General features: G+C 37.5%; 1 protein-coding gene across 1 annotated transcript in view; it reads left to right on the forward strand.

Moving 5' to 3' along the window:
- LOC139742467 (protein HID1-like) overlaps nucleotides 1-8,156 on the forward strand; it is a 61,988-nt gene extending 53,832 nt beyond the window's left edge. Inside the window, exon 18 of the mRNA XM_071653005.1 lies at nucleotides 7,717-8,156. Within this exon, the coding sequence (XP_071509106.1) occupies nucleotides 7,717-7,780 (64 nt within the window). The 3' untranslated portion in view covers nucleotides 7,781-8,156. The remainder of the gene's footprint in view (nucleotides 1-7,716) is intronic.
- The last annotated feature ends 13,418 nt before the right edge of the window (nucleotides 8,157-21,574 follow it).

The raw sequence follows: 21,574 nt of genomic DNA on the forward strand, positions 1-21,574 counted from the left end.
GTATCAACACAGATCGATAATATTACTAATATCATAATTATTACAATTATCAGAAAATAATTTTCGTAGCAATTTCACCAGCAACAAAACTCGTTGTTTAGGAGTAAAATCTCAGTGCTATTTCTTTTACTCAAATGGTCTCACTTTTGGCGTAATACAAACAACCTAACCCTCTCACTGCCAGACTAATTCTCCCTCTGGCTTAAATATTTTGGCTCATTACGTACATAAAAACAAACATCATTTCAAGCTATATTTCAAAAACCTCACATGGTTTATTTACTTTATACTCTTTAACATTAACATTTCTTTACTACTATTCTAATCGATTAAAAAAAAACTTCTTTTCTACCGGGTGCTAAATTAAGTAACAATACCAAATTCTGCAAAACTTACAGCTTCTCGGTCCCTTTTCCTTTTTTGAGTGACGGCCAGCGGTGTCTACGGGGAATGCACCAAGCGACGCAGTCGAATTAAATGCAATGATGCTCAGGACCTGTTCTTGGTTTGTCAACCCGTCTGCGCACCTTCTCGCCAGCAAGCCTCAAATGCAACTGTTCACTCTCGCTGCTCACTCACTTCACACCCGCACCATAACCATACATTCCTGTCACATACCATTCAAATCATAGTTAAATTGTTTTCCAAAATATTTGTCTACATCTCACCAGCTCCCTCTATTGACACCAGAACAACATATACTCTATCACCAATGTCAAATTCATTTTGACAATGTCACATGCGTACAACTATATAAGGAAAATAAAAAAACAATTTCACAAAACTTTACTTTGTGAATAAAGTGCACGTTTCTTCGACTCGCTACTGACGTATGTTAAGGGTAATATTATTCCCCCTGCCTTCTGAAAGAGAGAAGTCGAGGGTTCTTTTGTTATGCGAGAAAAATGGAAATATGTTGAATTTTCTTTATTCTTTCTTTATATCGTTGTACTCATGTGACATCACAAGCTATAGTAGTCTTTTCATCCAGCCGTGGCTGAGCAGAAACTTCAAAAATTCTTAACTTTTGAACGGATTGTCCGATTTTGCTCAAACTCTCACTGATGTGTTCTACTAATGTTGCTGCATTCACTCAACCCACATGTCTATGAAGGTGAACTTGTTCTTCAATTTTGCAGAAGCCCCAATTTCCCTCCTGATGGTTTCAAGAAAAACAACTTTTAAAATCCTGACAGATCCCTTGTTGATGACCAACTGCAAAGGATATCCATAATCAGTAATCCATTCCGAGGGTCTGCTTACATGAGTGGAAGACTCGCCATTCATGAAAGTACAATGTATGTAAGACAGACAAGTCACACAATGTATTGACGTGACATTGTAAAAGACAACTAGACTTCGTAAACTTTGCATGCAGCTGTAAACTATGTTGTCCCTATTAATGGCAATTTTAAATTTTTCATGAACATTTCAAAGAAAGGCTCAGTGGTCTCAGTAGAGGTACAGCAGCTTATTCTTTGTTTCTGTTGAGAGCTGGGTAGACATGTGTAATGATTAGTGTGTCACTGTGAGTGTAGTGTGGAGTGTGTGATGCTGGTGTAATGGTTTGTATGCAACATGTATAAAATGCATCTACACTGTTAGTGATACGTGGAATTGGTCGTCACTGCACACTAATATCTTGACGATAAACGTAAACCGTAGTGCTCCATCACCTCTCAGCACCTCACAATTTCTTGATAATCTGTATTTACATGCATTTCAAAGACTTTCTGCGGGGAAACAAATTGAGAATGGATGAGGCTTGTCTGAAAAATTTAACTGAATAGTCTGGCTACCCGATTATCCAGTACATAACATGCATCGTAACTATCTGTTCACATTGTATGTCTATTAAGTGGCGTATCCGATTAAGCTGTCCACCCGATTACCGTAGACTACTGTACTGTCAACTGCAAAGTGGCGTTGATCTGATTTTAGCAACATGATATTAAGAGATGGGAGAAATGCTGCATTTTAGGATGACAGGTTTATGTCTCTGCCACAAAGTGGTGCTGGAGGCATTGTGTTTTCAGGTCGTCTGTCCATAAGTCCGTCTGTAATCAATTTTGTGGATGGTGTTACTTAACCGTTTAAGTTATCCAGACAAAACTTTGTGGAGTTGTTTAAAATGCTAAGATTTAATCCCGTCCCCCTTTTGCATATCTCGGAAGTGACTCAAGATATCTTCATGAAACTTAAGTACTGTATGGCCTGACATTGATTCCCTTTGGAAGTTTGGGGTCAGAGGTCAAAGGTCAATGGTCAGGCCAAAATGGTAAAATTACACGTCTATTTGGTGCTGAAACTGAAACCCTGGAAATGCCATGTACACAAAGCAGGGTAATTAAACTTGGTAATGACTAGCTGTAACAGGGCTGCCAACACTGGAAACTAGTTGAGAGTGAGACTCCCATAGGCCAATGCTATGATTTAGGAGTCAAAATGAGTGAGATCAATAGAAATGCATGCAAATGAAATAAAGTTGTGGAGTGAGAAAGGACCAAAATGTGTGAGAGTTGGCAACCCTGCTGTAATATACAATTTTATACATGTAATAAATGTATTCCCACACAGTGATTATGTTTGCAAGACATTTTTGGACCATAGAGACAAAGGTCAAGTGAACATGCTAAAAGTTCACTGGTATTCCATATTTTGAAAGTGGTTCAAGGTAATGTCTTGGAAATTGATGTACAATTACCAGATGATTATTTGCCGATCATGTGAAATTGACATCTCACATTGGCGCATACAGTATGTACCGTAGACCTGTTGGGAGAATAATGCGATATGGCGGAGGCATACTAGTCGCCATAGCAACATAACTAGTTTCTTTATTTGAGATTCAAAAGGAATGACTACGTCTGTAGTTCTTAAATCAATTTTAAAATGTCTGTTTTTTGTTTCAAGGCTTCCACAAGAGTACCTTGTAGAGAGAGAGAGAGAGAGAGAGAGAGAGAGAGAGAGAGAGAGAGGGTGCCACCGATGGTTTTAGAGTTTGTGCCTACCTTAAGAGGCCACAAAATTTTCTAGATAGGGTAAGAAAGGGGTACTGTATCATGATCTGTGATGCACACCTGTGTTTGTTGCACAATATGTTTACATGCCAAGTTTCTGTGAGTGTGCATGAGGCTCTCTGAAGCCTTTGATATTTAGTGTGTTATCAGAAAAGAATATGAATGTCTCCCAGAAACAGGAATTATTTTCACCCATTGGAATAATATAAATGCGCAAATATATCCCTGATTCCTTTTTTAAACGTTCATGATTTTGGTGCAAATATGTTGACAGCTCTAAAGATGTACTTGCCATCTAGTTTTAAGTTTGCTTATCTGGTAATGGAGCAGTTTGATATGGGTATGGTCACCATGTGCTGAAAAAAAAAAACAAATAGTGAGGGGACTTTTTGAAACATTTTTGGAATGATCATCAAGTAAATCACAAAGATATTTGTGAGGTCATGAAAAGATGTTAAGGATGTACACCTAGAGGTTAGCAGTGATTGGATTGGTGTGCAAAAGGTATCTTGATGAATTGTAAGAGGTTTCAATTGTTAGGTAGGTTTGGAGTGATTCCAGGATCCAAGAAGAGAGAAAGATACTGCACTGTTTTCACATGGTTGAGAGAAGCCACCATGGCAAGTGGTAATCATGAGGAAATGTTTGTTTTCATTAATCATCAATCTGTAAGACTGTGCCTGTAAATCTAACCCTCTCCCCATTGCAAGCAACCTCAAAGCAGTCTTTAAACAAATGACCGGGCTTGTGGAATTTTTGTGATGCGAATGTTTGTTGCAGGCGTGTCAGGATGAAACTGACAGTGGAAAAGAATTCGTCACGCTAAATGGTGCATAACTCTGAAACAAACTTCTGCAAACTGTTCATAAAGAAATTTGAAAATGTCTGCTTATTGGGGAATATAATATTACATACTTAAGCTTGAATAAGTGACATATATACGTTATGTATATCCTACATTACAAGTGAAAAACATTCCAAAGAACTTATTAGTGATTAGAGAGCAGACATGGTCACACCCAATGTGAGCCAAGTCATCTACAGAGCCAATCTTCAGCCAATTTTAGAAATTTCAGGCACAACGTCTGAGACAGATTTGTCCAATACTTGCTTATCTTCGTTCTCCTTGTTATCATTACACATGGTGAGTTACTAATTTAAGAGTCGGGCTTCAGGCCGCATTTATTTTGATCTTATAGGCAAGAGTCGATGATGAGTGTGATAATCTGTGCGTGAGTCAAAGTGGCGTGAGCCGAAAATTGCCTCACTGGAAGGAGCATTTTTAAAATAGTCCTCCGATTATTCCTCACGCATTTATGTACAGAGTCCCACACAATTTTTGGCTGAGTCAAAGTTACAGAGCTGAATACAAGATGAGCCCAAGGAAAAACTTTGTTCCGGTGTCTCATGAAATGCTTGGGAATTAGATCACACATTTCAAACTGGAAATGCTGTTTTGACAGAAATTTGCCTAAATATTAACAAACAAGAGGCTTGGTCTTTCAGTAAATTTCGCAGTGCAAAACTGAGCCATGTTAGCTGTGATATAGCAACTAGAGTGTATTCCCTGTTTGTATGTGTTGTCCTCATCTGTGATGTTGTGATTTTAATACGGAAATCAACCAAGTTCAGATGGTTTTAAGATATCAAATTAATATACCTAAAAGGTAAGGGTAAAATAATCATGGACAAATGCAGAGTTTAGTTAACAGCAGCGCACAAATAGAACGTGCCTGAACAACAGTTGATTTAACATATAAACATGAATATATGTGAAAACCTTGTGAGTTGCAAAAACTTTGTCTCTCAAGTGGCATATTGCTATACTTGGAAGCAAAACTTGCCGTGCCATCATCAGTTCTGTACACTCACAACACACCACATTTGATTACACCACTAGCCTCTATTAGAGATGCAACCTATAGAAACTGGGACATTGAGTTTCTACTTCATCAATACATTTAAGATTGATTGCTGTTCATATTATATGGACTGGCACTCATTCGCTGATGGCATCACTACACCAAGAATCAGTTTTGTTTTTATTATTTTTTTATTCATTAAAAGAAAGGGATGAGGAAGGGAAATCCCCCAAGGCACATGACATCATTATATGACACACCCATAAGCCCCACTTGGCTCCACGCTGGTCACTTAATGTCTAAACAGTTTGATATCATAGCACCGGGGGAGTAGAGCTCTTCTCTAATAGTAGCCATATATCTTAGCTACTTGCTGTCATACAGCACTAACCCAGAGTGCTTCACCCAGAGTGATGCCATATGGTGTATGCCCACTCATAATGTTACAGGTACTCTTTCATCTTAAAGGAATGGTATAGTATTGGTGGAGATGAGGATTGGGCCTTAAAATTGTTTGCGAGATACCAAGAAAGCACTTATGAAATAGTACAGAGCATACTGTTTTAAGAGGAATTCAAAGTGTATTTGATGAAAATCAGTTTTGGAATGTCTGAGACCTCCTAAAACAAAGCGATCATCATAAAAGGTGGGACCCACCTTTGATTAGGATTGCTCTGTTTTGGATATCTCAGCCATTTCAAGCCAATTTTCATCAAATAAATGTTGAATTCCTCTTGGAATTACAAGCTCTTTCATATTTTTTTAACAGGTTTCTCATTGTCTCACCAAAAAAAATTTTATAAACCTGAAGTTTGGTCTCAACCAAAACTATATGATCCCTTTAACCTGTTGAGGACTAGGCCCGAGTATACTTCGGCAGATATCTATGAGAAATGCAATGTTTACAGCAAAATCAGCCCATCCTCAATGGGTTAAAGACCTACGTAGTTCCGCGGGGTTCATGGTTTGCCTGATTCATTCACTGCCCATCAGAGTACATTACAAATACCACAAATAACACTGGTTAGCAAAATGTGCATCAAAGTGAATGCTTGTCAGTAATGGTCATCTCCATTCAAGCTTCTTCAGCTGTGTGTGTACTTACACAAAGATCAGTGATAAAGCTACATACAATTCATTACAGGGATTCTTGAATATATCCAAGCTGGGCCAGTCTTCCCACCCCATGGTATCCCCATTCTACCGGGGCCCTGTTTTATGAAGAGTTATAATTGATCATATAGTTGATTTCAATTGTAAGTGTATGGGATCCTGTGTGGTAAGGAAATTTATAATTGATTAATTGATAAAATGGGGCCTGGGTCTTTAACTTGAAACTTGACCTTAATTTGTCATATTTGTTGTAGTAGTTTGCAGACTTTCTCCAAGCATGCAAACATTGCAGAAAGTCAAGGTGGTAATGAATGTTCATTCTCCTGTTTTTATTAGACATGAAAACAAAATGTCATCATGATTTTTATTTTAGGATTCATTTTTCTGCAATGGTTCTACTCTGTCAGACATCCACCCAGGCTCTTTGGCATCAGTCGTAATGTTCTTCCGTATTTCCCATGCAATCTAATCTTGATGGCCTGCATTCACAAACTTAGTTTACATCAACTCTGTGGTTTGAATTTGCTCTGTGGACTAACAGAGACTCCAACCTCAAGCTCCTTCTGATCTGGAGATTCTCCCACCTAAAACCCCTAGCAAACGGGAGACTTCAACTTGATGTGCGCGAAGTTCCTTGTGGCCGGGGTCCAGCTCTAGGGTTCTAGATGTTATCTCATTCTATCTAAGGCTTATTTTTCTACATACGATGACACTAAGTTAGAAATCATTTCAAGCGCGAGAAATTAAATCCCAAGCGGGAGAACAGGAGATTTAGCAAAAATGGGCTTTCGACGGGAAATCTCCCGTCGAAAGCGGGAGAGTTGGGTCTCTGGACTAAAAACAAGTATAAATTAAGTATACCTTGCTCATGGGTATGTTTGTTGGGTTCATTATTGATTGTAATAGTGTTTGTGATGTGTTACACAGGTACGCAGTCGGACTTTGCACAATCCATGAACTAGATCAGGATGTGGTCACCTCCCTGACTAGATGTAAACTATCCTTGCAACTTATGTTCTGGTCAATTTTTTTTTTATCTAGTCATGATCCAATGGTATATCTAGCCCCATGTGTTGATTCCCATCACACTTTGAAGCACTGAATGAATACCAATGAACATCTTTTCACTTCTTCTTTTTTTTTAAGAAGGAGTGGTCCCAAGTAAAGCACTATGGGTTCAAATGATAATTCCTATTGATTGTGTAACTTGCTGTGTAGTCATAAAGCATTACACATTTCAAGGTTTTAATAGTTGATGTGCAGCCAAGTGTTGAACACCATTTTTTTTCTAGTGTAGTTTGAGCAGAAGAGACAATAAAAGATAAATACCAACTTTGCTGAAAGGGAAAAAAAAACCACTGTCTGCTTGAAAAAAGGATGCCAGAGTTTATGTGTCCGTTTTTCACCCATGAGAAGCTAAGCATTTAAGTCGATGAGTCTGGTATGGAGGCTAGCTAACACAGTAGACAACAGAATAATAATGGCAGCATGTGTAGAATATGGGCCATGTCCAAAGTCCAAGACACGGCTGAGATGAAAGAATGAAACCTGCTTTGTTAATTTGGCTAATGATGCCTGAACAGAAATTATATTACAGTTGTTTCACGGTCGTCTGCATTTATCGCAGGAGTATACTGTATGTCTAGCATTTCATTTGAATGGGTGTATGAGACTAAATTCTCATCTGTCTTTTTCCCTTTCCTTTTAATCATATTTGGCAGGAATTTGGACCCACCGATCTGGTATGACACAGATGTGAAGCTCTTTGAGATCCAACGCGTGTAGACTGTGAGAGTGGAACACCATTTGGCTGGAGACTGAACACACACACACACACTCACAGACAGACAGACAAACACAGCACACACATCTTCTTGTCCTCATGTTGCAGTCTGCTTGTATAGTGTGCATTATGAATGGTTTCATTTCCCCTTCTATGTGCTTAAGTGTGCAGTTTCAGATATGTGATATTAGAGCTAAAAATCTCACACATATGTATAGATTAGTCAGGCTGTCTGCAATAAATGTTTCCCCATAATCTCACCAAGTCAGTTGCCTAGCTAAAAGGAGGGTTTCTTTGCTTGCATTGACTGTCTTCGTAATTGCTGAATATCTTAGGGACAGAATTAAAAAAAGAACAACAATCAGTGTAAAATGCTGTTCCCAAGCTGTATATTGCCTTCCCCTCTGTCTACCAAGTCACAAGGTACAGGGTGTATATATACATATACATATATATATATATGATAATATATGGCTGGTTTGCATTATATCTCTTCAGAACCTTCTAATGCTTTCTAGAAATATGTCTTGCACACCTCTTGATCATTTGCTCTTCTGGCATCAGACAGTGTATTGTTTTATCAGGTAGTATCTTTTTTCTTTTATCGGTTCTTTGTTATTATTAATTTCTTTCAAAAAAAATAGGGGGAAAAAACCTCTGTGGTGATAACTCGGTCGGGTCATGTCGTTGCAAAGAGTGGTAATCATTGTTCCTTTGTTAGGCACGACTGTAATGTCTATTTCCTGTGCTCCTAAGTCAAGGTGGAAAAAGAAAGTTGTTTAGTCAGTCACAATTCACAGCCAATAGTGGTGTGTAAATTTTGCGGAGACAGAGTTCTACAGGACGCCAGCCAATCAAGCATGAATTGCGCCTACAACAGCTAGTTATGGAGTCATAAGGTGTGGCACTGCATATTTTTCTACACGTTGGAAGCTTGACAATACCTATAATCATACAGCCCCACGTTGGCATGGTTGCATTTGAGTGAAAAGTAAATTACAGTTGACATTTACTTGGCTAAAGAACACTGTTTTTGGCGGAGGAATTTGCCTGTATTTAGTCACCTATGTTTTGTGTTAGATTTTTTTTAAACGTTATTAGATAGGTGTATGTCGTATCTTGTGATGTGTGACTGGTAAAGTGCTGTTTTCAGAAACAGGATAAGAAGTTATGACAAGCAGGGAATGTCAGAAATATTGCTGTGTGAAAATTAACTTTAGACTTGGCATGTTGACAAAAAGGAAAGTTATTTGCCTGAAGAAAGGAGGGAAAAAAGAGAATATAGATATTTATGAATAACAGAAGCTTTATATTCCTTTATTTGATTTCTGATTGCTGAATGCACTGTAAAATTTTCATGCATGCACAAGTTGTGTATTTGATTTGATGTAATTGATCCCTTTCCTTTGCTGCATCCCAAGTAAATTCCAATTTAGGAATATATCAAATTGATTGCACTCTTTGAGGATGCCTGAGTGCACAAGCAGTAGACAATGCTCCCTCTGAAACAGAAAAGTTATTTTAGTGTTTCATAGATAAGATTACTTGGCTAGTGTACTTGTCAGGTTCTTAGGAATTCTCACACACCAAGAAAGTGAATTTAGTGGCAAAGAAGTCCTCACTTTTTTGTCCTGTGAGGTTTGTGTTCGCTATGGTCTGTTCTTGGTCGGAGGAAATGGCTCCAGATGGTCGTAATCAGCAGCTTTGCACTTTATACCATGTGTCATGAGTTTGAGTTCACTGCTGGACTGTAGAGCTGGAGATGATAAACCAGGTGTTCAGAGTCCATTAACCCGTTGAGGATGAGTCCCGAGTATACTCGGGCAAGCGTCTAGGGGAAATGCGCGTTGTAACAAAATCAAATCGTCCTCAGTGGGTTAAGAATGCACAGTGTGGCACACTTCCTGACCCAATTTCACTAAGCTGGTTTAAATCAAGTCCATGCTTTGAATTTAACTTTAATCCACAAACTAAAGCAAGCACTATAGACAGGCTCACCTGGGCTGTGTATATGTCTGCATGCATTCCTTGTTGGATGTTTGTGTGCATTGGTTATTGGATGCCTATTGCGATGTGTCATTTGTCATCCACATTTGCACAATCAAAATTTGCATAATTATTTCTAGAACTAGACTGAAATTGCCTTGATGAATTTTGGCCTAGAGCTATGTTAAAAAGTCAACCCTTCTGTATGTATGATATGTATATGTAGATTGTTTGCTTTGAGGTATGTTTTGTATAACCAAAAGTAGGGTAGAATTTCGTACTCATAGGGCGATGTGCAGTTAATATTTTATACTATTTATTTCTTATAGGTCTACTAGTATTTAGTACTTTTCCTGCATTCTCTATGTTTGTACTCAATTTATCATTCCTTCACTATTCTGTATGACACGGAAAGGATAACACAATCAGAAAGGAGGATGGTGAATGAGGAATATTTATGTCACTATTAACCATTGTTAAGTGATAACTGTTGCCATGGTGACCAGAACACTGTTTATCTTTCTTCTTGAGGAAGTTAAGCAGGTCTACATGTAACTTTTCCAGGTACACGTCATGTATTTGTTTTGCAGTCTAGAGTTCTCACAAGTGTTATGAATACAATTTTCTCTCTCTCTCTCCATATCCACTATTCTCTTTTACTACCTTATGTCTGGATCAATAAGTGTAAATGATTTTAGTGATATTTTACCTACATGTGAGGTTTATGTACATGTCACACATGATTTGATATATGTATACAATCATTTAATGTGTATGTTTTGCTTTTAAATAGATCTTGCACTTACATTTTGTGGTGGACAACTATACATTGTAGCTGAAAAGTTGATGTGCTAGACTTTTAACACAAGTACCCTGAGTTTTATTTTCAATGCCATGAAGGTATTCACAGGTGCAATATTGCCTTTTCAGAAAACAAATAACCCCTGAATAGTAAATGATTTTGCTTTTGATTGTTATTAGGAGGATACTAATGTATGTATCTGTGATATGTCAAGAATTTGGGTTCTATGTAAATACAGTTTGGTGAAGCACACACTGTTAGAGAAATCATCAGATATCAGTCATTAAGTTGTATTTTACCTGATTATGAGGTATATTATGTAATGTATTATTTACTTACACCGATGAAGTGTATGTGACCCAGTAGTTGATATTCTGTTCGTTTAATGTCAGAGTTGTAAAAGGGGAAATGTGCATCTGCTGCACGTGATACAGTCATTTCTAGAAATCTGGATTCTTCAAGAGATATTCTGAACAAAACTCAAATTTTGTAGTGGACATTTGAAGTGCTAGTGTAGTTTCAGCAACGACTAGAAAGAATGGAAAACAGAAGTATGCATGATTATATTTTGGCATGAACACCAGTAAGAACACGCCATGCCACTTTTCTTGGAATGATTATGGATAAAACAAGAATGTTGCTTTGAGCACTAGATATTGATATTTGAATATTTGATTTTATTTTTTTTTAATGAAAGTAACAGTATTTAAGTATCCTTGTTAAATAGGCAAGCGAGATGTTCAAGATATAAATGTGGTTCAACCAAAATAGTCCTCATGATGAGGAGTTTAGACATTTTGCATTTGACCATGCAAAACAAAATTTAGCCACTTTCTTGCAAAGTATGCCCCCCCAAAAAAAAAAAAAAAATGATAATAATAACTTTGCTTGTTGAATGCAGGTGCAGTGTAACTGCCTATTTTATGTTTATTTAGGTTCTGTGTGTGGTGTTGTATTTTCTTTTAGACAAGATAGCATGCAGTAGTGTTGAGACATTAATCATTTTTAGTAATCTTGATTGGGTTTGAGTTAATGAAAAGTCATATTTCACACGCCAGGGTCTTATATATGTCAGTTTGTTGTTGTTGCTGTTTTGTTTTAGTTCAACAAGTGCAAACATCAAGAATGTATGCGTACCTGCTCTAACAACTTTTTGCTACTTTGGCCAGTGCTTAAGATGTGATGCAGTTGTAGAAATATTTTGATTCTTAAAATTATTTCAATCAAATTCCTTTTCTTTCTTCATTCTGTATAGAGTTCAGCCAAAAGCAGTATTTGAGTGAATAGTGTTTCTCCTATGTTTATTCACCCATTATGTCCATGAAATATTGCGCCTATTGAAAATGACAATTTTGGACAATTTAATGCAATGCATATGTTTCAAATTGTAATTTAGTTTGCTACTCCTTCTGAGAGCTGACTTACAAATGGTAATAGCAAGATTTCATGCACCATCCCCGCTGGCTTTAAGGAAGACTGCTGCCAGTTGAGGAAGTACCCATTAATGTTGATTCCGTGCCAAGAATCGAGTTGCCTGGTCTGTAAACATACGCACAATATGGCCCAATGAAAGCTTTTGCTATGGTCTGGTACACACTGTACCTAGATTGACTGTGACTGTATGTTTTATGTGAAGCAATGATTGGTTTCAAAATACATGTTGTAGATTTGAGCACCCCCACTTCTACACAGATGAAAAGAATATATTGGATATTTTGCATTCATGTATCATATGTTGGCACCCCCTCCCTATGACAGTTCAAATTAACTTGCTTTTAGTTTGATGCATGTGATCAGCAGGGCATGATTATAATAATGACTGAAAATTGTTGCAAAAGTTTTTTGTCGGAGCGTAATGATGGAATGAGCTTATCCGTAAATGAACCATGCAACATTTACCCAGATTGTTGGGCAGTCATATGAGTTCAGGAATATGGTGAAATAATAGAGTTATATTGCAGACTGCTGTGAGGCAGATTTTGAATGGAAGGTGTATAGTGTGAATAGAAGTTGTCAGTTCATTGGGAAGATGGACATATTCTTTGAACAATAAAAGATGCTATATACTGCAACTAGCCATATAAGAGAGTGACCTTGAAAGTTTGTGACTTTTTTGTGAAGAAAAAGTAATGTTTTATCGAGCTGGTGTGTGTGTGTGTGTGTGTGTGTGTGTGTGTGTGTGTGTGTGTGTGTGTGTGTGTGTGTGTGTGTGTGTGTGTGTTTATGTATGTGTGGATATGTACTCATACATTTATTTGTGCATTTGTGTGTCTGCATGTGTTTTAAACTGTAATAGGGTATAATAGTCGGGTACGGAAATGTACACAAAAAAGTTCTTTGGAAACTTACGGCAGTGATCTGTAATCGATGATTTGAAGTATACAATTAAAAGATAAAAAGGACCCGGGGTGTTTCAAGAAGAACTTTTCTTAAAAGTTAAGATCAACTTGAACTCATAGTTTGCCATTGGTTTCCCTATGAAATTTAATGTAGTGTCTTCAGTTAGTACTTCAAATTGTTATCAGAGTTTACAGAAAAAATCCTTTGTCCCTTATTTCACTTTATACTGTATATTATTGCCGGCATGAAAAAAAAAAGTCTCTGAAATTGTAATTTTCATTAGGAATTTAGAATACCATTGAAGACGCACACAGCATGCCGTTATTGTAAATTGATCTTTAAAACTATAGATCGACTGCATTGCTTTGTGAAACACCCAAAAAATATTGTAGCCCTACCCCCAACCCAGGAATGGGAGGCCTTCCAACGCCACCTACATACATGTCCACAGGCTAGTTACGATTTCCAACATGTTAGGTTTTCATCAACAAAACCGAAAACCATTGGATCCGTACTTTAAAAGGCCGCGCAGAAAAGAGATACGGGCACCATACGGGCAACATGGTCCAATCGTAGGCCGAATGTGAATGAGGCATAAAGGATGGAGGCCGAGTGGCAGTATGACCGCATGTTCTGAGAGTTTGTACCTGTATATGGGATTGTGTGTGCCAGGTGTACGTAGATGTGTGTGAATAATTACCTGCGTTCAAAATGTGTTTATATTTTCTTCACCTCAAAGGAGAAATGAGGTTGTAATGCTACCTACGACAGCTGTAAATGCTTTGTCAGGTAGTAGATGCCTTTCAAATAAATTAATAAAGGAAGAAAATGATTTGTGTATATTAACTGTTAAAGTTCCGTGTGTTATTATAACATAATAGAGGGGATAGAATGTCGTGTCTAGCTTTAAACACGAGAATATAAGGGGGATGAACTTTGGGACATAGATGTATCATCATCTTAATTCAGTAATGAGATGTCAGATCAAAAAGTCTTCCAAAATGTTATCCTAGGTGGCAGTTTCAAATGTCAAAATCTATAGTTCTAAGCATCTGTGTTTAGCGGCATACTGGCGCTTTCTTTGAGTGTAAGATGGGAAGCCAAGATTGATTTCCGGTATAAGGCGGTATACGGTTAATGTCATCCTACTTTAGCTGATGGCACATAAAGAGAAGATTGAGCGCCTCGCTGTCGAGTCGGGCGCTTCTTAAGCGGGACTTTGTGAGCTGATCAAAGTGGATTGTAATTAAAGTTCCCAATTATCTGAATTGCTTGATTGGGGTAGGTTATTAAGTCTTAATGCAGCACTGTTATCAGCAGCCAGCCCAAGCTAATGAGAAGAGTGTGGAGCTCAGAAGTGGAGTGTCTCAGAATTAAACATTGATGATCCAGGATCGCCGTGTTATATGTATCACACTGCATCCATAAAATTTCGTCTCGGAATACTGCGGTGCTGCAGCGCCTTTATACATGTACTAGGTAATTGTATGGCGTGAAAACATGCTTAACTGCGAGCAATTCATCAAAATAATTGTGTCCAAGTTGTTTCCCTTTATTCCCCTCGCTCCAATAATGACGAAGACGAATACATATTGAGAGAGTTTACTTCGGACGGTAGAGATGCCTATAATTGCTCAAATTCATGCTTATTGTTCACTCCTCATTCCAGTATTTCGCAATTTTGCTCCTCTTTTGTATCTCTCTCTAAAGTATCTATCTTATCTATCCATCTATCTATCTATCTATCTATCTATCTATCTACCTGGCTATCTATCTATCTATCTATCTATCTATCTACCTGTCTATCTATCTATCTATCTATCTATCTATCTATCTATCTACCTGTCTATCTATCTGTCTATCTATATCTATAGACCTATCTATCTATCTATCTATCTATCTATCTATCTATCTATCTATCTACATCTATCTATCTACATCTATCTATCTGTCTATCTATCTATCTGTCTGTCTATCTATCTATCTGTCTATCTATATCTATTTGTCTATCCATCTATCTATCTATCTATATCTGTCTATCTGTCTATCTATCTATCTGTCTATTTAGCTGTGTATCTATCTGTCTATCTATATATCTATCTGTCTATCTATCTGTCTATCTATCTATCTATCTATCGATTTGTAAACAAATATGTATATATGCTTATAATGTTATATAATTATATGAAAGCAAGACATTAAAATCAGCAGAGGGGTGAAGATATGGGTCATTAGTTTGTTTGTTTTTTAATTTGTCTCCCTCAACTTCTTTCTTCTTCTTCTACAAGATTAATGAAATCATCGTGCCACTGCTGGCAACCAGGGAAAGCCCGGTGGTAGTGTCGCTGTAAAGATGACAGCTATAGGTCCGATTCCTGCTGGTTCCTTTTTCCGACATGTTTGTCAAAAATGTGCAATCAGCAGTGACGATCTTACAAATCTTTATTTTGTAGAGAGGGAGACAAAACGAAGAAAAACTCATGGCCAATACTATATTATACTGTATACACATCTTATAACAGATTGCGTCTATTAGAATCACCGATCTTGATTTCGTGACGATGTTTATGTACCTCTATGAGTGCAAGGTGCATCGCATTTCCCCGATTGCTTCATCTTTCCCCCTTGATCTCTCCTTTAACGTTTGTTTGTTCATTTCCATCTGAGAAGATGGCTGGATAGCCCATATTCAGCTACGTTAAGCTGGTCTTCCATGGGGTCCAGTTGGGTGTGAGGTGGGACCACTTCACCGGGTTAAACACCCTGCTCTTTGCGATGAATGAATGAAGCGGGATCTTTTACGTGCATGAGTTGTTACTCTCTCATACACGGGACCTCCATTTTATGTCCTATCCGAGGGACAGAGAGTTTTGCCTCTTGCTGGAGGGGACGGTATGTTTACACACAACATCGCTCAGTCCAGACTCGGATTCGAACCCGGGCCGCGTGATCGTGAGGCAGACGCGCTACCGACTGAGCCAACTCACCACCCTAACGTAACCATACATGACTGTATGTAAGCTGTATATGTGTATGTGTGTATGCATGTATATATGATGATGATGATGAAACAGCATTTGTGTGGCGCCATTTATCTGTTAGAAACATTCAAAGGCGCCCAGCTCCCAAAAAGTGTCACACATCATTCACAAAGTTGCCGGAAAAGATGAGTCTTCAGTGCAGACTTGAATGTATTGAGGCTGCTGCAATTCCGAAGCTGAACTGGTAGAGAGTTCCACAGACGTGGTGCAACAGAAGAGAAGGCTCTATCCCCATACATCTTTAGGCGAGTATTGGGAACATGGAGTGTCAGTCCAGTACAGCGTAGCCCTGGTCGTCGCTCGGACGTACACTGATAAGCTCAGACACGTAGCCAGGAGACAAGTTATGGAGAGACTTATAAGTAAGCAGTAAGATCTTATACTGTACTCTGCGTTGCACTGGCAGCCAGTGAAGCTCACGAAGTATTGGAGAGATATGTATGTATGTATGTATGTATGAATGAATGTATGTATGTACATCTGCATTTATGTTTGTATTTTTGTATTTTGTTTGTATATAACTTGTGTGTATGGGTATATAATCTCTCTATCTTTCTATCTCTCTGTCTAGTAAAGTACTGTCGTCCAATAAACTGTTTCTGTTAAACATTTTTTTCTTGTATACCTCCTTTTTTCACGCACCTCGGTGACCAGAAGGTGACAAATTTTCTTTGTGTCATTAATCCTACTAATTAGGTTCCCCTACAGCTTTTGAGAATATGGAATATTTCGTTAACGAAATTATCATTAAATTTCGCTAACGAAATGTTCCGTGCGACACTTGGCACCCCATGGTCTTGATCCATGGTTTAAACCATGGACAAGATTGTACCACCTTCGTGAATTCGAGCCTTTAACTCTGTTGATAATTAAACATGTTAAAGGAAAATGTATAGTAGTTCAAAACAGGATAAACTAAAAAAAAAACATACAAAACAAAAAAATCCAAACGCACAGTTACATGGCACGAATGCAAAATGTAAACTGTATTTCAGAGCTGCTATTCGATCTTAGTGACTACATTTAAAAGAAGAAAAATCTAAAAGCTGTCATTGAGCACTCCATCAGAGGATCAAGCTATCTTCATATAAAGTACTTGAAGAGGAATCAATTCAATGCTACCAAGAAAAATTTGTTTATTTACAGTCATGTAAGAAGTTGCACTTTAAAAAATATATTTTATCCAAACATACTATTAAACACGAGTGATGTATAAACTGATTTCAAATTAGAAAAAAAAACCAGAATTATTTAAGTTATCTCCACAAAACAGAAAAGGCCATCTTCTAAATATCAAATTACAGTAGATGGAACTGCAAAATGAAGATGTCATGGGAAGGTAGTGTTTCAAATAAACACACAAAAACAAACAAACAAACAAACAAGCTTGGTATTTTTAATCAAAATTTCAGGCTTTATTTCAGATTACACTCGGAGACGCCCAGCACAACTGTATACAAAGCACAATAATGATAACCACATCCCGGTTAATGTAAAAGAATATTTTACATACGCAAACACACGAACAACACACACACACACACACACACACACACACACACACACACATACACACTGTATACATATATATATAACACATTCTGAATATGGAGTGTTCACTGGGTGAAATGACGACGAACATGTTTTCCTTGAAACATTCTGAGTTCGGCTACGGTTGATGAGATGAACTATCTACATGATTGCGGAGGAGACCATCACTCACTCCATATATAGAATATAAAAAAATGGATTAGACATAATAAGAGTTGCCTTGTTGTATTCTAATCTTTTGTTTTAGACATGCATCGATTAAGACACTAATGAAGGATTTTATCTGACCATACACCATCAAAGTGCCACTCTCTAACGCAAATATGTCTGGAATAGTTCACCTAATCTCTGTTTACACCGAAGGCTTTGGCCGACATATCGACCTATTCGGTTTTTGAACACTGCAACCTATGTCGGCCATAACTGGGGAACTCCCAAAATATGAAGAAAATATGATCCAATGGGTTATGCAATGAGTCAGGTCCATTGCTATGTCAGTGCATAAATTAAGTATTGGTAACCATACTGAAGCCACTCAGCTATGGTTGAAATAGACATAAGCAGAAAAAAGCGCCCAAACACCAAATAGATATTGTATAACAAAGCTTGTTCCTAACAGCCGGGAAACTTGCTCTGAGTCAGGCCAAAATAGGAACAACTCAGGAATGCAATCGAGAATTAAAGGGTTAAACTTCATTTCGTATGAACAAATCAATCTAACACCTATGTTCAGACATCCGTAAAGTGGTCATCATATATAACTAAATGTATGTGTCTGCTTTCATCATCTTGAGCATTCGATTTTTTTCTTTAGAAATTGTTATTTTCCTTTATTTCGAGGGTAGCATCCGTTGCTTTACTGCGCAAAAAAAAGTGATTTACGTATTCAGTCATCTTAAGAGGTAACCATGACAACAGATGTAGTCGTATCCCAATAATACTCACAGTTATTAATCCCTGGAGTGCGTGCAATAAATTTCAGCCAGAACGTCGAGCAAAATGTCGTTCATTCTTAGACGATTTTCATGTCGCATTCATTCTTGCTATTAGTCTGCCGCTAAACATTGACGTGTTGTTATGGTTGTCATGAATTTTTAGAATATTCTTACCACAACACACTTGTGTAATCTCGTTAAAAACAAAGAATAGATATAGGAGCCTAACCATATTTTTGTAGCAGTTATACTTAATGTTGTGATATAAGAAATGATGATGCAAAATGCTTCTTCTCAATACCATTCGAGTGATTGGGTTCATGTCAAAGAGCAAACATTTTAAACAAGATAAGTATAGTTATATCCGCCCATTTCAGTTGTATACTACCCTATTTCATGGCAACATGCAACATGCAACATGCAACTCTCCGATCATTTCAACGTAATCATCGTAAAACTGAGCAGGATTTTGCGTTTAAAAAAGAAAGAAAGAAGAAGAAGAGAGATGGTGGCAAGTGCATCTCAAGATAACATGCATATCATCTCTTTTCTCCTCCTCCTTCTCCTCCTCCTCCTACTTCTTTCTCATATTTAAATATGATATCGTTTTTATCGCACCAGAATCTAATTCAAAACTCTATGCAATAACATCAAAACAACGGCAATTCTAAAAGTAATTCGCCAGGGATTAGCCCATTCTTCTGCCAGAAGGAATAAACATTTATAGTACTGAAGTAAATAAGTAAGTATGTAAAAACAAACAAACAAACAAACAAACAAACAAACAAACAAGCAAACAAACAAACGGTGAAAGACAAGCATGAGAAATAGGAGGGGGAAAATAGAGTATGACGAGTATTCCGTGAATGGAAACCCTGGTCCATCACTTTCAGACATCGTAAAATATCTCAGTTATCAACAGTGTTATCAATCAACTTGTACTCGAACACAGGTACGTGTGGTATATAATTTTTGTACCTGCGCTGTGATGATTTTTTTCCAAATCCCATGAAGCAGTGCTGAACACCAAACCTCACTTTGCCTGCAAATGGAGTCGGTCTAAAGGAGAGGATTTGATGAGTCACCTTTTCAATACATCCATATCTATTGATGTGATAATGATGCCCATATTTAAGCTATCTATGGCCCTACTCTGAATTCCTGCAGCCTGGTTTCACCTCGTAAAACTTTCACCATAAGAACTGTAGCTAAAGAAATCACGTGGACTTCATTTCATGGAAAGTTGCTATGATAGCAACTCGTGTTACCATGAAAGAATTGCTTTTCTAACTCCTTACATGAAATGAGGACCCAGATTCTTGGGCTGCAAACCTGTTTTCGCTCTTAAGGCAATCACTTCTGTACAAGCCCTTCATTTTGGAAATTTCATAGACGGAGTTAGATTCTGTTCTGATTCAATCAAATCTTCTGAGTTCCTTTATGCAAAATCTCAAAGCCGGAATTTATAAACTCCTATGTTAAATAAATGTCTTGCTCTGATCACTGAAATTATATCATTGTGTATTCACAATAAATTCTCGCTCGGATGACTAAATTTGTCTGAACCAATTGTCACTATCCTTTGTTACGTTACGTTTAAACATGAACACTCTGTCCTTTTTAGAGCATTACGTAACATTATAACGTTAGATATAACAAAGATTTAGCAATTGAGCGAATTTCATTACTGAACATTTTGATTCAGTAATAAATGTTTGGAAATACAGTACAAAATGTTTACAAAATGTAACAGGTACAATTCAGCGAAAGCCAGAGGCTTGTTGAAATAGAATGTACCCTTAAAAAGCAAATCGAACACACATACAAAATATGTTGCAGTTTAAATAATAAGATACCAATGATAAAAGGACCGAAAATATAAAAGGAGCACAAGAGAGAATAAAACATAGTAAAACACGCACCAAACCAAAATTATAAAAGTTACCGACAAACCGAACGCGTAATATATAAATATCAGAGGACTCAGAAGAAAGCACACGTTTGTAGTATCTACTTCCTAAAACATTGAAAATGAATGGTGAAAATGACCATGAAATTGGACAGGACCACACGAGATCAAGAAGGTGACTTGTGTAATTTGACCATTTTCCCGAAAATCCTTTTCCCAGACACCATTCCCGATTATTGCAATAATCGGACACACAAAATGTTAATGTAAAGTCTCAAAATGATAAAATCTCAAAGTATATACCGATGTATTCAAAACAAAATTGTTACCGCGTTTTCACAAATACATCTCCCAATTAGCCATACAAGAGTTTTGGTGACAAGTCAGTGAAAATTTCGTTCACAAACTAATGTGCATACAGATAAACAAACAAAAGAAACAAACCTGGAAAAGACGGATAATCGTCATGGTATAGTGGACGGGCGTGTGCAGTTATATCTGCACACGCCCGTCCACCATACGTGTCGAAAAAGGTGACTATGTAATTGATCGCACTTGGAAATAATGCGCATTCTATGGATTGTGTTCACAAACTCCAAGTTTGGTCTTGGCGCGAATATATTGCGGAATATATAGTGGCGTCGAAATTGTGCGGATAAATCTGGTCCCACTCCGTTTTCACGACCAAATAATGGACATTATTATCCGCATAATTGAGTTTATAAAAGGAGTAGAAATGCCCAAAACCGCCTAACATGAAATGCGATGATAGGCTATTCCACGCTAATCTGCCCACGAGGGCACCTTGGCAGAAAGGAGGTTAATGTATAAACTACAAGATGTGATTATTGAAAATACTGAAAGAAACAGAAACTACACATTTGAGTGTTTGGCTGAAATGTTGTAGTTTTCCGTAAGGATGATTTAGGATGTGTCAAACAGTAAGATACCGTGCTGGTGTTGTCGGTTGAGGATGTCTTTCTGTAGATTGACATGGTATCTGTTATGTCATGTACTAATTGACATATACTCGGATGTACACCAAATTGTAATACTGAGTGGAGAAGCTCAGAGACACCCATAGGCACAGAGCTATGTCAAGTATTGCTCCTGAATAAATGTCTCGTAACTGCTGAATCACACCTGTCAAGGAATTATTCTTTGTGTCAAGGATGACAACATAACAGTATCCACCTAGAATTGTTCGACGGGAGAATTTTAAGGGATTGAAT

This window comes from Diadema antillarum, unplaced genomic scaffold, assembly GCF_040938485.1.
Source record: "Diadema antillarum isolate AM-2024a unplaced genomic scaffold, OU_Dant_1.0 seq00001001_RagTag, whole genome shotgun sequence".
Classification (NCBI taxonomy): Eukaryota; Metazoa; Echinodermata; class Echinoidea; order Diadematoida; family Diadematidae; genus Diadema; species Diadema antillarum.